Source organism: Solea solea, chromosome 11 (assembly GCF_958295425.1).
Source record: "Solea solea chromosome 11, fSolSol10.1, whole genome shotgun sequence".
Taxonomy (NCBI): Eukaryota; Metazoa; Chordata; class Actinopteri; order Pleuronectiformes; family Soleidae; genus Solea; species Solea solea.
The window spans coordinates 20,246,255-20,263,664 of NC_081144.1; the positions used below are offsets into that span (position 1 = coordinate 20,246,255).

Here is a 17,410-nt window from a genome sequence, read left to right on the forward strand (position 1 = left end):
TTGTATAAACTCATACAATACATTGTTAAATGTTTGTGGGTCAATGTTGTCATCATTCAGACGGACTTTTAGTCTTGACGTCTCGTTGTTTGCATTAAAAACAGTGGACAGAAAACATTAGTGAGGGTTCGGCTGCATTAACAGAAGCTAAAAATCATATAGGAAAAATGTGGTCAAGTATATAATCAAAACCATGAAGTAAATATGGCCATTAACACATATCTGTTTAGTGTTAAAAATGTGATATATTTATAATTTATAATCTATTCTATGTTTTCTTGGTCTCAGTAGTAAAAGAATGGGTGCAGGCTTCAAAGTGGATGATTCAATGCTGCCACCTAATGGTGTTATTGCATTACAACAATGCAGTGCAGCTCTTCTGAGGCTGTAAAGTGGCATTCCACCAGTTTTCTATCAAAAAGTCATATAAAAAGGTCCTTTAATACTTTTGAGAGGGTTAATAACGTGACAAAAAGAATAAAAAAAAAATTCAATTTCACCCTGAAGCTGGGGGAGTTTTGGAGTGACTCAGCCGACAGGTAAATCTTGAACTTGAACCTTCCAAATTAAAGTGTGCATGCAGATGTCCCCTGACTTTGTGATAGATTGTCATAGATGCAAAAACACGTATAAACAGGTTTTTGGTTTTATGAGCATGCCTTTACCTTATAAACCAGAAAAGCAGGAAGTCTGGGGGAAATAATAGAGGTAAAAGCTTTCACTGGCAAGACTTTACAAGATAAAACAAGATATTTAAATCACTCCCTGACTAAGTCAAACCCAAATAGTTAGAATTGTTTCAGTATCACACAAAGGTGTGGCTGTTTACGCCAATTAACCAGATAAGATGACACGGTCAGTGGAGCGTGGACAGTTTTTCTCAGCCTCTAATCCTCACCTCACAGTCTTCATTAGAGGATGTAGTTTCTTTAATGGGATGTGCAAACTCTGTTCATTTTAGTTGTTTAAAAACAAAGTGTTTTTTGGAGTGGATTCTGCTCATTTGCTGTGGATGCTCTGCCGGGTGCTTAGAGTGGTAGGGGCGAACGCACACTTAATTCCAGTGCCACCAAAAGTGGTGAGCTGTAGGCAGGTTCCTAAGGGCTTGACTCATAGGAACCGTTTTAACTCATCAATCACCAAGGCAAGAAAGAGTTATGTGAAGGGTTTGCACATTTATTTCCACTTGCCGTACATCCAAGTTACATTTCTATCCACATGTATTCAAGCTTCTTGAGGATCAACAACACACAGAAATATTCCCTTGACGGTCAAAAAACCTTATTACACCAAACCTAGTACAGCCTCTAGCAGACACATCCACCTACAAAACTGCTATTTCCAACATAGTCGTCAAAGATATCAAAGTGTCCACGGTACTTTTTATCTAATGAACTATTAGATAATAACATCAGAAGGGCCACAAAGCCACGTTTCTTTCCTTGCAAGAAGTTAATCAAAGGCTTAAGGCCAACAGTTATCTACTTTAACTAATTTCACACCGGCTCCCACACATAGTTTCATTCATCATAGCAGGAAAGTACAAGTGAAAAGATTCGTTATTGGCTCAAGTCCATCAAATTCTTGCGAGTGAAACCAACACAGATACTGACATTTGCGGCGCAAATGCAGGTGATGCAACACCTGCATCCCTTTGAAACCTCCAGTTTGTGAGCAGATGTCAGTGATGTGTATTTGTTACAGAGTCAGTTACTACAGTATATTTGTAAGGTACTGCAATTTATTTAACCTTTCTATGTTATAATTACACAAAATGCAATGTTAACTTTTGGCGTGCCCACCTGGTATTTAAGGGTGCGTCTGGTCACCTCTCCCCTTCTGCTGCTGCATACTGTGGGAGAGGTACGAGATGTGCGCTTGTGTGTTATCCGTATTGTTTAGCGTTGTCATTATGCATATATGGAGATTATCATGCTAAATTTGAAACACTGTACATGTTTATTTTATAGAGGGCACATTTCCCTGTGTTTCACATGCTGATGGGAGTTTTCTTTTACTTGCCTTGTGTCAGAAATAAACGGAGACTACCTCCAAAAGATATTTATCGTACGGCGAATTCTTCACAACGCAGACTGCAAAACTACACCGGTTACATAGTGTGTCATCAACATTTTTAGTTTGGCACAAAATGTTTTGCATTTGACCTCTGCATTTAACCCATCCTTACAACTGGGAGCAGGAGCAGTGGACAGCACTTATCTGCACCCAGGGTGCAATGGGGGATTGGGTGCCTTGCTTAGGGGCACCACAACCTTTGGTATTTTAACCAGCAACCCTCCAGTTACAAGCCCAATTCCCTTTCTCTTGGCTGTGGACTTCTGATACAACTTGAATTAAATATTTAGATACTTGATTGTCCATTTACATTTGACATTAATACGTTTCATAATCAGTAGGACAGAGGATTTTATTTAAGTGGATGGTGCGAGTACATTTAGAGCACATGCAAACACACCTCTGTACGAGTCTGATAGTGTCATGCTTCGAGCTCAATCGAGCAAACAACAATCTGAGCATGAGACGCCAAAACAGTAATGCTGACAATAATCACAGAAGAAGAAAAATCACAAAGCATTGTAGGCTAGTAAGTGTAAAGATATCACTGGTCCCATATTTGTTCACTTTATGTACAGTTCTTCTTCTTGTATATATGCATACGTTTACACTTATTTCATGCATATATATATTTAGTTGTTTTTTTTGGTAATATTTATATTTATATTTTCCTTATGTATACTTATACTATTTTACAAAAGCATTTCTTTCTACTTTATGCTGGTGTTTTTGAGTGGACAGCAAAGTAAGAATTTCATTGTACAGGGAAACGTGTTTCTTTACTGTGCATATGACAATAAACACTTTGAATCTTGAATCTTGAATATGCATGATTGGTCTTATGGAGTCAGGAGTTTTAACATGTTTGGCAGGACGGACTGTTTGTCTTCTCCTTATGATGCAGCCGTGACTTTGACTTTGTGGAAACCCCTGGAAACGACAGTGGGGCTGCCGCCGTGTGAGAATGTGGACATCAGCACTTTGGTGCCGGTTGAATTGGCCGTGAAGGACACTGTCTTCTCAATCTTCCCACCGGGCTTTAGACAAGTCAGTCTGCATGAAGACGGGATAGAGGAGAAATGTAAACTAAACACACAGACACAGGTTTGTGCAGCCAAAAAAAAGGGTTATCTCTACCTTAACCATAACCATTTAATGCCCAACCCTAACCATAACCTAACCTCTTTTCAAGTCTTAGACCTAAACGAAAAAGACAATCATGAGTGTGTTGATTAATACCACCAATTATACAACCAGTCATCTGCCAGGTATAGCCTCCCAAAACTGACTATTTTTTAAGCCAAGAAACAAATGCAAAAGCAGTTTTATAGTTCCAGTATTTTGCCTGATGATTTATCACCTAGTAATAATTCTGCTGAGGCTCCTTGCTTGTTAGCTAGCTTATTACTCTCTGAGGTGGAACTCTGGCTTTATTGTCTGAGCCAATAAAAAGCCACCGTTGCTCCAGGGAACTGAAATAACGGGGACCAAATATGACCAAAGCAGGAGAGGTTGGACTTAACGGTCCACACTTCCAATGACCAATGACCCGTTTTTCCAGTTAACGCCATAAAAGACCGGGATGATGAATAAAGGAACAAGCGCAAGAGGAGGATTAGACATATGAAAAAAGTTGGACATCACTTGAAGCTCATTGTAAGCATAGTTGTTTACGCACCGTAGTACAGGCTGTGCACTGTTACTATAGTGTTCCAGTCATGGGTACAGCACAGAACTCGGAATTAGCTTTTTGTAAATAAAAACGTGGCAAAATTGAATGGTCCGAGGCTTGAAACTGCAACGCTAATTCCGCACTTTTTAGACCCACTCGTAGGGTGACGGGCCCTCTTTCCCAGAATGTAAACAGTGTCCGCCATCTTTGCTAACAGTAACGCTAACAGGGTTAAGTGTCACTGGTGGGCACGTAACAAAGAAAAGAATGAAGATATTTCTCAAGTCAGGGGAAACTGAGGTTGGGAAGCACAATTTTTCAAAAATACTACCTCTATTCTAGTAATACAAAGCTAAATGCAAATCAGTGAAGTATTCCTGTAAGTTAAATAAGGAATTACCACCAGTAGCAGTAAATGAGTAACTTCAAGTGGCAGATGAGTAGTCAAACGAAGCAAGGCAATAAAACCTTGACAGTTGGGAATGAGGACTCATTGTTCTTCACAAAACTCTACATACCTCTCGACCTGTTTGTCCTTTAACAGGCCAGATCCCTCCACAGTGAGCACAGCTCCATTCAGAGCCTTGGTAAATATGTTGGTGAAGGACACGCGGGCTGTGTGCTCCATCCTCACCTGGATGCTGTCCCCTCCTTCGACCTGTAGAACAGCAGAGGACATGATGAGATGCTACAGCAGAGGAGCCATTATCCCTCAAGGTTCAATAAAGCACTGGCAACCTGTCCAGGGATGGATGGATGGATGAATAAAGCAGTCTTACTCAGAGACTGGGGATACATTTATGTGTTTATGTTTTAAATAACATGCATGAACTTAAGTTTTAATTCATTTAACAAACTGAAAAACTGGTAGAAATTTCCTGTTAAATTAATATAAATATTAAATGTTACAGGAAGGGCAGTAAAATTGTCAGAAACATTTTATTATACACAATTTTCCTCCGGTCGTGTGTTAACTGGTGAATTGGGATCACCATAGTTTGTCATGTTTAAAATGTGAGTCCCCAAAGTTTGGGAAACAGAGATTAAAAGCAGAATACACAGTAGCAGTAGCACAGTGCAAATCATGTCAGTGTACTGTATATACAGCATTTGCTGTTGCACCACCAGTCAGTGGAGAAAAATATGATTGACGCCAGACAGCCTACATCGTCTGAGGTCTTTGTGTGTTTGTTTTATCCTCCACAGCTGGGTTAGGGTTAGGGTTAGAGTGGCTGTATGCTGTTATACCTCTATGGTTATCTTTGGTGAAGTCATGTTGAACTCCAGTGTCTCCAGGACTCTTTCTTCAGTCATCATGTCCTTCATCACCACTGCAACATTCACTATGTCGTTAGACGACAAGAACGACTCGTACTCGGATGGAGGGATGGTGTGACGGAGTGTCAACACTGCAGAGAGTGCACAGGACCAGCAAAGTAAGTTTGGTTTATCCGTTATATCAATGTGACCAAGAAAATTGTAAAAAAATAAATCAGCAGTGCCAAGAGCTGTACAAATCCACACAGACAGTGTACGTGTTCAGAGTGATACAGAACTTCTTACCTTCAGATGGACCCATGTGCACCTCTTGGTGGACTTTCCAGAAGCTCTCCTGTGGGCCGCTGTTGTACTCTTTAATCTGAGCGTTGACATGCTCCATCAGGACCTTCTTGTTGAATGTGTTATTTTTGATATTTATGCACAAGCGAATGCTTTGGCCCACTGTTGGTTTGCCCTCTATTTTCAGGGACACGTCCAGTACAGATGTGGAATCCTCTGAACATAAAGATGGTGTACATTGTTTCAAATGGCTCATGGGTAAATTGTGCCATGTGTAAAGCCCTGACAATAAAGCAACTTCATTTGCCTCAGTCAAGGGTGTACATTTATATGTATAAGATTTTAATCATCATTAAAAGACAAGAAAATATATCAGAACTGGTCCACATTAATCAGTATACAGCTGCAGTGCCAACTCCTGCCTCAAAAGGTGTCTGTACTTTAAAACACTTACCATCTTCTCCTTCATGCACAGCATTTGAGTCTGTAAAAAAAAAAGGGAGATTTTGTCATGCAGAAGCAATTTTAAAGACATAATGCTCCACATGTGTGTATTTGCCACAACAGCTTTCGGGCTACTCACCCTAATAAACATTAAAACCCTTACACATACTGCATCCACAATTTTGACATTTGTGTTGCTTTGTAAACCAATCTCTCTAGCACACCAAATTCCATAGAAAATATAAACGAATTTACATCACAGCACACAGGAATCGCTGCTATTTTATTATGACATTGGCATTCGAAATCCTTTTTTTTTGCTGACATAACACAAATATACCTAACAAGGCAGCCGAAGAGCAGCAGTTTCATGCAGTTTCGTGCAACTGAGTCGTGTTGGAACTGTATAGTGGAAATTAAATTTGTTATCCTGTTTTGGTCAGAGTTTTTGTATTTGCCACAATTTATTGGTGTTTTATTTTGTAGTTTTTCTACCTGTGGGTTTGTTTTGGTCACGTGTTAAGTTAGTCTAACCTCCTGGTGTTTCTCTTTTGTTGAATACCTTCACCTGTGTTGTATTAGTTACACCTGTTTCCTGTTATTTCAGCTCACCCATCGCTCAACCCGATTGTCTCGTTTCCCACCACTCTTTCATTTTGTTCTCCTGTGTTTCTTATGTTGTGGACACTCGGACACCTTCTGTGTTCTGAACCCTGCATCGCTCTTGTAAATTTGTGTTGCTTGTTAGATCAATCTCTCTGGCACACCAAATCCCTCAAGGATTTCACATCCAATGTAGCCCCCGTCGTTAAGTTAAAACATGTTATTTTGTGACTTTATTGTTTGAAATCTTGCCTTCTCTTCCACTGACTTCACCTGCTGACCTGGAGCACATCATCATGGCCATTGGTCCTATAAAAGAAGAGAGAGATTTTGTTATTGAAGAACAACATCTACCAAAGGCTCCACATGCATGTCTTTGTCCCATCATATGTCACAGTGACTCAATATAAAGTGATAGTTCAGTTTTTTAAGAGTAGCACTATCAGGTATTGGCGTGTAGTCAACACTGACTGTGCTATGTCACTCATCAGTTTCCCTCTTAGTAAAAAACCGGGGAAATACTGATTTTAACCACTTTACAAAATAATCACCTTATTAAATCTGTCAGCTTAATTGTAGAATATGTTTGATGCTTTCTCTTTCCATTGGAAAGTTAATTAGTATTGACACATTTATTTTGATGTCATGTATCTGTCAAACAGGTGTTTGCCTGAAGCAAATGTATTTATGTTGTCACCAAAAGAAGCTCATTAGAAAATGTGGGTTATCCAGCCGGGGAAAACTTCTTCTGTTCGAGTAGAGTTGAAGAGCGCAAAGTCCGACCCAAGAATCAAATCAAATAATGCCGAGCTGTAGATCAGTTAAAAAGACTTATAAACTCCGAAAAATATCTCCAACATTTAGCAAAGGAAATGTCTAAAATCTCAATACTTAACAGAGGAGTCTGGTGTATTTAGATTGCGGACGGCGGAGCCGCATCACAAAGCGTGCTGCCATATTTGAGTTCAGTGACTTTGTCAGAAGGAGTCTGCGCTCCGGTCACGCAGGAAGTACGTACTGAACAATTCTGTGAAGACATCTTTTTAACAAACTGATTCTAATGATTCAGTTACACCCAAAACAACTGCTTTACAAGTCACAAGTCACTAGTTTGTGTGTCGTGTATAAAACGACATAACAGCAGTTTCATGCAGCTGTGCTATGATGACTTTGCCCATGTTAAGAATTTACTATTGTGAAACTATACCAAACCGAGTAGAGTCGTGCTGGAACTGTATAGTGGAAATTCAATTTGGTATCCTGTTTTGGTCAGAGTTTTTGTATTTGCCACAATTTATTGGTGTTTTATTTTGTAGTTTTTCTACCTGTGGGTTTGTTTTGGTCACGTGTTAAGTAAGTCTAACCTCCTGGTGTTTCTCACCAGGAGGTTAGATTTTGCCCATTGTGTTGCTTGCTTCCCTCAAGGATTTCACATACAATGTTGCCCCTGTCGTTAAGTTAAAACATGTTACATTGTGACTTTATTGTTTGAAAAATGTCCTTCTCTTCCCCTGACTTCACCTGCTGACCTGGAGCACATCATCATGGCCATTGGTCCTGTAAAAGAAGACAGGGATTTTGTTATGGAAGAGCAACATCTACCAAAGGCTCCACATGTATGTCTTTGTCCCATCATATGTCACAGTGACTCAATATGCTTTATGCTCCAAGCAAATTGGAAAATGTGGGTTATCCAGCTGAGGGAAAACTTCTTCTGTTCTCCTTCAACTCAACACTAAATGGCCAAATAAAAGCCTCTCTCTAAATGTATTTGAGTTCCCAGAAGAGCAATCACAACAATAAAATAAAGCTATTGCATTAATTACACACTACGACGTGTATATGACGTGTTTTTCCACCAAATCTTTCTCAGAAAAGCCACAACCACACAACCCTTCCTTACGTCTTAACTTATAAGTGTCCGTCAGATTCTCCGGATCGTCCGAGTCAACACTCTTGGTGTAGATCAGCTGCCCCACACCCCGAGGGTCCACCTTCCTGCCCACCACCATTCCTTGGCGCACGATCAGCCGAACCACATCAGCATCAACAGAGGCATAGATGAACGGCGTGTCATATTCGGCACCGAAGACTTTCTGCTGAACAGCAGCTACTGGGCAAGGGCCACAGACGAAAACCCCTGCAGACAAAGACTTGTTACTTATTCCCTTTTTAATAAATGTCAGAAATGTATACAGACTAACAGCAAAAGTACGGGAAAATCTCAATAATAATAATAATGATAATAATACTTAAGTTTAAAGACACACATATGACACAGAACAATGGAGTCATCATGTTTTTCTTCCTGTTTCAGTTCAGTTACAGCTCATCATTTTGTTGTGAGTTTACAAATGTTGAACATTTGTTTTAATGTTTCTGATTATACTTGCTTTTATTTACACTTTCCCAAATGCTCTTCTTTTAGTTTGTCCAAATGAAATACTCATTCATTTACTAAAAAAGCTCTTATGCCACATTCAGTTTTGATCAAGTGCATCTGGTTAAGATGGCGGCATTTCTCTCCAAACCTTAAAAGGTGACATATGTAACAAACAAACTGTATTAAGACATAAAATTACAATTATGCATCACTAGAGATGAAAGCAATCCTCAATTAAAACCCTGGCTTCACTGTTTATTCACAAACAATATATTTGCATTTGTGGACCACGGACTCTTGGTCTTGGTTTGGTGTGCCACCATCACCTTCAACCCAAAAACATAGCTCAAAGTGGAGTGAGCAGAGACCAAGTGTTGGAAATACTGAACCTAAAAAGTCTTGGTACCCCTCTCATAAAAATCACAACCAGAGGTGATATACTAAAATATGGACACTGAAACTGGAGGGGAAGTTGACGACAGACTGCGACACACATGTGGCATGGACGCTTTTCTCCTGGACAAGGATGTAACGCGAGGAGCTTCAGGCAAGGTTAACTAGAGCTCTCTCTTCTGCTGTCTCATACACTTTTTTGGAGGGTATTTAACATGTCTAACATTTTTACAGCCTGCTATTGTTGCCTTGCTGTACGGGACCTCATTCCCAGAATGTAAACAGTGTCCGTTATCTCTGCTAACAGTTACACTAACAGGACCAAGTGTCACTGGTGGGCACGTAACAAAGAAAAGAATGAAGATATTTCTCAACTCAGGAGAAACTGAGGTTGGGAAGCACAATTTTTGAAAAATACTACCCCTATTCTAGTAATACAAAGCTAAATGCAAATTGTGAAGGATTGCTTTAAGTACAGGGTCTTATTTCTGTCCCATGTCCCCGCAGCGCTTTCAGTAAGGATTGCAGTAACCATTTAAAACACTGAACGTCACTGTTCCATATACTTTACATATATCACCTTTGAATCCAAGCACATCCCATCACCATATTGAGGACAGTTTGGGGCAAGGACCTACCAGCACTCTTCTCTTGTGGGGTTGGGTCCACTACTTGCCAGCCATCAAACCTTTCACCGAGGTCTGGTCTTCGCATCCAGCTCTCCACCCATACATGGAAGTTCCTGCAGTTTGTACGGGAATGGAAACCCACCCATGTAAAATTACATCTACGGCACAGACATCAACCAACACACACATGTGAGCAGTTAATATTCCTCATTAAATTAAAGCTGTATGCTTAATTTAAATTCAGGGTGACAGTTATTTGTCAGATCATAGTGATAATTGTGTACTTAACCCTTTAACACCTAAGCCTCGGAATGTCCGTCTGAACAGTAGTTGTTTTGCGTGTTAAATTTGAAATTTGAAAAGTGTAAAACATTTTCAAATAACCTTTATTTGAGTCTTTGTCTCAATGTCCAAAAACAGGCCAAAAAATGGAAACTATATGCAGGTCTTAGACAAGGAGTCTGATTCGCCGGCTTTCTGAAACAATGCAAGTAAAATGACCACGATAGTGTTAATGTGCAACTTCTCAAGTGTTATCTGCGACACGCTCAGTGTTAAAGGGTCAATAATATGTCATGTGTTATCTGAAGGGTTTGAAATTAGGCCACACAAACCAAATGCTGTCCTTTGACAGGTTGAGCTTCTCCCCAGTAGACGAGTAAAATTCCTCAATTTTCATGTTGGCGTTACAATCGTGGGCTGCATTAAAAACAGTCACCACTCTGGAGGGAATCCCCAGCACTCTCATTACTGTTGAAGGAAGATCAGTCTTTAATTTGACATGTGACTATCTATCTATCTATCTATCTATCTATCACTTCCAAAAAAACATACATTCGTTAAAAAAATTACACATTTTAAAAATGACTTTAAAAAGTACAAGTACACAAAAAACCTAGTTAATTACAGTATCACAAGTAAATGTAATTCATTACTTTCCACCTCTGACTTTAGTGTATATTCTCCACTCACCTGTCCCTGTGCAATCTGCCTGATTTTGTGTTCTCCTGTGAGTGTGGACTCAATAGGCTACTTATAATGCAGTCACATAGGGAAACTTAAATGTTGGCCACTTAAGTTACTATAAGATAAATTTAATACATTACCCTGGTGAGCCAGTGAATTAAAAGTACCTGTGCAGAGGACGGATGCAAAGACCCAGCACTGTCCAAAGCGCACTGGCTTGAATTTGGATGAGACCCAGCGGTGAAGGATGTCAGCGCTGCCGCTCCACTCTGTCGGGTTAACACCACCCTCATAACTGCCCTGCCACTTCCCCATCAGAATCCCCAGGTCATCATTACAGTTGACCTTGGACGGTAGGAGACACATGATGAGCGTTCTCTCCTTCTTCACTGTTAATCATGTTGTTTTTAATATCAATCCCACTTTGATAGCATTAGAGGGTATGTCTGTGCTTATTTATTGGCCATTACGAGTCAGGTTTTTTCTTGAGTTGTGATATAATTGTTGAAGTCAAGCCACGGAACACTATTTATTTTGTTATACTGTAGATTTACAACAAGAAAGGATTACTATCATTATCTATTGTACTCTAAAGCACAAGTCACTACCTCAATAAGTCAAAAAGAATGAATCTTAACTAATGTAGGTATTGCCCTTCTCCAGCTGGCCATCTAAAAAAAAAAAGCACCAGAATATAGGAAATCACATCTACTAAATTCAGAATTTTTTGGGAGGACGACCCCCAGACCTTTCACATGTGTAGGTTGAAAGGCAGTGTATGCCTGATATGCTGAGACATATGATGGTGTATCAGTTTTACACCACTTTTTAAAGCATTTGACTATTGGAAGACAGCTAAACCATTATTCTGATTACTCTGAGTCATTGGAAAGGAAATTAGTCAGTGAAGTTACTTGTCACAGCTAAAAAAAACTTATTTTTTAATTTATTTTTTAAATTGGCACAATGCAATTAAATTAAATTTCAGCCTTGGAGATGTGCTACTTGTGCAGTTTCAAATTCCATTTTGATTTTGAAAACCATTCAGTGTTCAGCCCTCTCGTCCAACAAGTGTTGCCTCTCACCATAGAACACACCACCCTGCTGAGGTAGACGGGGTCCGCTCGCCTTACAATGTCTTGGTCTTGGTCGTCGAGGTGCTGTGGGCTGACATCCAGGAGCTGCAGACATGCCTCCAGGACCCCGGGTTCATACTGTGCACACACAGAGAAACACACGTGTAACAATCCTGGGATTACACAATAACCATTGATGATAGCAGCATGTTGCTATCACTGTAAAATAGAACCAAACTACTCAACACCAACTTCCACTACACTGTATCTTTTACATGTCATAGAGGATGAAGATTCATGGCCTGGTTGAGTAATTACGTGCATATGAATCAACACTGAAATAATGTTTGAAACCACGAGGTAAATCTGAACTCTTATATCACCTGATAATCAAAAGGAACAGATTTGAAAACCAGTCAATCAAGTCAACATGAAAAAGAGAGGTGCACTGAGGACAACAGCTTTGGGAAAAAAGTTTATGAAGATAACTTATGCCCTTGTGACATTACTGTAGAACTTTCCAGCAGGTAAATCTATCACTCTATTTATCTATTTATTGTTATAGTTGGTATCAAAGCACTGTCTTAGATATACACCAAAGATTTCTTTTCAGATTAATTTCAAACATAAATTTTAAGAGCAATAATAAGACAATCAAGTTAAACTAGATCTATAGTATCTACAATATTGCAGCCAAGGCACAGGAGTTTTTGTGTATTTTTAAGTCCATAGTTTCCTCTTTTACACAGATAATGACACAAAACGACACATTACATGCAAGTTTTGCTTCCAAAAATCACTCCTCGCATAGAGGATGAAGATTCATGGCCTGGTTGAGTAATTACGTGCATATGAATCAACACTGAAATAATGTTTGAAACCACGAGGTAAATCTGAACTCTTATATCACCTGATAATCAAAAGGAACAGATTTGAAAACCAGTCAATCAAGTCAACATGAAAAAGAGAGGTGCACTGAGGACAACAGCTTCGGGAAAAAAGTTTATGAAGATAACTTATGCCCTTGTGACATTACTGTAGAACTTTCCAGCAGGTAAATCTATCACTCTATTTATCTATTTATTGTTATAGTTGGTATCAAAGCACTGTTGCCATAAAAGTGCATCATCAAAGCTCTTTTGTTATATTAACCTTCGTATGTGTCTTTGTCAAACTACTAATCATCAGAACCTGTACGACTTGTCTGTTTTACAACCTAACTGCTGGCTAACTAGCACTGTGTGTGTGTGTGTGTGTGTGTGTGTGTGTGTGTGTGTGTGTGTGTGTGTGTGTGTGTGTGTGAAATAAATCTTCATAAAGACACTCGAGTTGTTGCCAGCCTGAAAGGATCAGTCTGGACAAAAATCTGGACAATTACTGTATGCGAAAGATTAATATATAATAGAACTTTTTGTTGTGTACAAAACCTCTTAACTTTCTTTGAATCCTGAGAGATTTGTTAAGTTACACATAAGTGAGGTTGTGTGTGACAGAAGTGTAGTTGGATGCTTGACCAATTCATAGAATAATGACGTTTTTATCAAAATGGTTAATGCCGTGTGCATTAATTTTTGTTGAATGTGATTATGTCAGTTATTTGCATCATAAAAAAAGCCTAATCATCTTTGTTCATCATGTTTTGCTGTGGAAATAAAACGGTTCAAACAGAATTCTTAGCGATGTACCATGGTGTAAATAGATTGAGCATACATACCTGTCCAAACGACCACGGGCGCTCACCAACATTTACGTTGGTGCCCATGTACACCAGCCCATAGTCGCTCTTGATATACTCCTGTAATTGGGCATCTTGCGGCATGTACACTGGATCTTCTGAAAGGTATCATGCGGGGGTGACTTGATTGCACACGACAAATACGAAAAAAAAAAACTGTTGTAAAACGAGCTTCAACTTCATGATTCACCTTTCAGCCAAGGGTTGTAGAGCAGCACAAATGACCCCACTGCGTAGCTCCTCCATCCCCGTCTGGACTCTATGTGCACCAGGAGCTTGTACAGGCCCACCGAAGAGAAAACAGGAGAGCAGACATTGATGGTGACAGCCATGAGATCCACGTGACCTGCGAGGACTGTGGCTGACCAGTGATAGAGGCTGGGCAGTTTGTCAGCGAACCGGACTAGGATCTTCTGTGACAGATGGCCTGTATAATGAATAAAAACATACTTAAAGAAGGACTCAGCAGTGTTAGGCTGTTTAATACAACATATGATGAAATTACATTGTCATAAAGACAGGTGAGGAACAAGATTGAATGACTATTTGGCCAGTGCCAAATTGAGGTTTTGCAACTAGAAATGCACAGACGTCACCTGACAACCAGGCTCCTACGGGATGATAGTAGCAGTCAATCATTCTGCTGTCCACTCATTATGTGCCATGCTTTATTGTATTTTCCTTTAAATGGGCATTGAACATTATGTGTTGCTGAAGAAAACCCAAAACGTAAGATCATTACCTCCTCAGGAAAGTGTTTACTGTCAGGTGAGAGGTCTGTATGAGGTCTGTATGATTCCTATAATTTCTTATAGTCAAAAAATATTATCTATATATTTATATTGTTTATTAACTTTGGTATCTGTGCTTTGTTGATGTTACATTCCGTTTTTATAATTTTCTTTCTTTTTTTTTTATATTGCTTTTAGTTCACGTTTCATATCCTGTCGGTTTTATGTACAGTATTTATGGGTTGTACAGCACTTTGGTCAGCTGGGTTGTGCAATAGGAATACATTTGGATTGGAAAATCCCTGAACCTGAATTTTGCTGTTTGAATATTTTCTGTGAGGTGAGGTGTGGCAGCGACGAGCCTCACCTCACCTCAGACTGTGCTATCCCTCACACACTGGGTTGATGCATGCGTGCCTGTTGCTGTCTCGCAGTATGTCACCAATATAAGGTTCGCAGATTACATGTCATTTAGCAGATGCTTTTATCCAAAGCGACTTACAAGACACGCTTCATATACTGTCAAGACATGCAGACATGTTTATTATACACCCTGACTTTGACTATTATCTTTAATGAATGGGTGGGGGATATTTAGTCTTGCTGATCCAGCTAACAATTTCTGGTCCCTTGAAGGTTCTGGAAAAGTTACCTTTTAGTTGAAACCTGTAGGTTTGCCCTGGAAAGTTTTCTCACATTTGATTCCCAGAACATTCACATTACTTTTATCTTCATTCAACCTTTGTAGAACCTTATTTTGGTTGCATTAACAACCAATCGTCGCATTGAAGAGGACACGTTTTCTTGGAGGGTGCCGAGCAAAACGCTTTCCTCTCTCTTGGCGCTATAGCCAAACCCGTACCTTACCTGTGTGTGTAAAGAATGCGGATGAGATATGAAACATAACCAGTAGCTAATGTGCATGGGGCCAATTGAATAGTGAATAAACTTTTTTGGGTTATTTGTAAAGTCAGTACCTCATCAGCCTTGAACCTCACCACACATCACTGAATTTCCCAAAGACATTTTTTTTTGCAACCAATGGAGTCGTTTCCTTCCTTCTCCTAAATTAAGACTTTATTCTCGTAAATCCATGATTTTATTCTCGTAAATCTACAATTTTATTCTCGTAAATGTATGCCTTTATTCTTGTAAATTTACGACTTTAATCTCATAAATTCTCAGACAGTTTCTTGCCTAGAGCCATAACCATCATCAACACATACACACACTCTCCATTCGGTGCAATATTCTCTGTACAATATTTCTTGTCTGTCAACAGCTGCTCAGTTAAAATTCAGTATTTTTTATATTTTGTAATATTCTCTAATTCTGCTGCTAACCTTTCCTCGTGTATATTCTATGTGTATTGCAATGTCCTTGTGTAAATATCCTGTTCATCATTTATGTTTCTTCTTGTTTTATTACGATTAGTACTTACTCTAATTCTATGACTGTATGCACCTTAAGCAAAACATCTCCAAAAATGAGACAATAAAGAACTGAATCGATATATCGAGCTAACAATTTGTAACCCAGCTGTTTAACCCACACTGATGAATGTGAGTAAAGCTGTGTTGTGCTATTGGGTCTTAATTGAAAGCATGAGCAGATTTTACCTAGGACGACCTGCAGGACCAGATTCTCCGCATGAGGATTCCATGACTGGTCACGAAACAGCAGAGTGACTCTGAATGGTTTCCCACGTCGCAGAACCAGGTGCTTTTGGCTGAGTCCCTCTGTCTCATGGGAAGTGTGATTTTCATGCACCTGAAAGTCGACTAATTTCAGTCGGCAATGGCCATCGGCTGGAAAAACAGATAATGCAAAATTAATTATTGGAAAGAGGAAAGAGGGGTAGTTTTGGAAATCTAGGGTAAAAGCAAGTAAAATACAACACAATAAGACATTTAGTTGCAACAACAAACAGACAAGCATTGTTAACTACTCTGTCTTTGTGAACAACGTGAGAGAGGAATGTGCATACATTCTAGGTTCACTGTATGCAGGTATACACTTGTCTCAATTACACATAGCTATGATACTACTAGAGAAACAGCCTTACTGACACAGTATGTTTTGCAAAGTAAACTCACAGCCAGAGTTGTGCGTTGTCTGTTGCCCGTGGTCCATGGTTTGACAGGAGGTGCTGCGAGCGACTGAAGGTATGACAAGCATGCACCACCTCAGTACTGATAAACATCTGTGCACTTCATTTGACACGCCCCCAATGCCAACAAGTCAGTCAACTTTATTTCTAGAGCACATTTAAATACAACCAACGTTGACCAAAGTGCTTCACAGATTTAAAGGCACAGCCACATAAAAGGTACAAAAAATAAAAAATAGAAGTAAAACAGTAAAATAATGACTAACATGAAAGTGTCCGCGTTGACTATTTTTATCCTGGAGTGAAGGCCAAGGAAAAGAGGTGGGTCTTTAGAAGCGATTTAAAATGTTCAATGGTGGGGGCAGGTTTAATTTCCCTTCCATAGTTTAGAGGCAGCTACAGAAAAGGTTAGATCTCCCCAAGTTTTTAGTCCAGATTTTGGCACATCTAAAAGCAGCCTGTTATCACACCTCAGAGGTCAGGATGGAGCATGAAGAAAAAGAAGTTCAGAGAGGTAAGACAGTGTCAAACCATTAAGAGCTTTAAAAACCAACAATTCAAATTTTAAAATCAACCCAAAAATGAATAGGAAGCCAGTGGAGAGCACAACACAGACGTGATGTGGTCTCTCTTCTCTTTTTTTCCTGTTAAAAGGCGAGTGGCAGCTTGAATGTCAAATGTCTCTGCAAACTGTAATGTAACGTGTGGGTGAACACATTAATTTATTCTTCTCGTGATTCGCCATTTCCCCTGCAGCACTACGATACGTATAAATCTTCCTGCCGTCAATGTACGAATTAATATCCTTAGTGATCCTTACATTTTAAAATATGGGACAGAGCCACAAGCCTAATGTCATTCATGTTACTAGTCACATCATCTAAACAATGTCCAAAGTAAAAGATCCACAATAATCCACTGTCACATTATCATTGAGAGCTATGGAGTTTCCCTTCCCTTCCCTTCACTCATCGTGCATGCATGGGTGATGCAGGTGTGTACTCACAGAAGAGAAGATCAGAGAACCACACC

General features: G+C 39.5%; 1 protein-coding gene across 2 annotated transcripts; it reads right to left on the reverse strand.

The window, feature by feature from the left end:
• Positions 1–1,155: 1,155 nt before the first annotated feature.
• On the reverse strand, positions 1,156–16,437 carry LOC131469122 (protein-glutamine gamma-glutamyltransferase 5-like). 2 transcript variants are annotated; one of them, XM_058644002.1, is made up of 16 exons: positions 16,365–16,437; positions 15,888–16,076; positions 13,728–13,964; positions 13,517–13,632; positions 11,812–11,940; positions 10,894–11,071; positions 10,375–10,510; positions 9,770–9,873; positions 8,259–8,495; positions 7,877–7,912; positions 6,608–6,664; positions 5,763–5,792; positions 5,312–5,524; positions 4,997–5,157; positions 4,267–4,406; positions 1,156–3,129 (listed from the first exon to the last, which is right to left on the reverse strand). In XM_058644002.1, exons 1-16 carry the CDS (start codon positions 16,399–16,401, stop codon positions 2,970–2,972), a joined length of 2,160 nt encoding a protein of 719 aa, XP_058499985.1. In that variant the 5' UTR covers positions 16,402–16,437; the 3' UTR covers positions 1,156–2,969. The 2 variants fall into 2 exon arrangements, with proteins under 2 accessions (XP_058499985.1, XP_058499984.1); XM_058644001.1 differs by having other exon boundaries at positions 13,517–13,635.
• Positions 16,438–17,410: the final 973 nt, after the last annotated feature.

Excerpts from the sequence above, each read along its gene's own strand:
- LOC131469122 (XM_058644001.1), bottom strand. The coding sequence starts at position 16,401 with ATGGACCACGGGCAACAGACAACGCACAACTCTGGCT. Across the intron at positions 13,965-15,887 it reads GGTCCTGCAGGTCGTCCTAG|GCCATCTGTCACAGAAGATC; the intron begins GTAAAATCTGCT and ends TTCATTATACAG. Across the intron at positions 7,913-8,258 it reads GGACACTTATAAGTTAAGAC|GACCAATGGCCATGATGATG; the intron begins GTAAGGAAGGGT and ends CTTCTTTTACAG.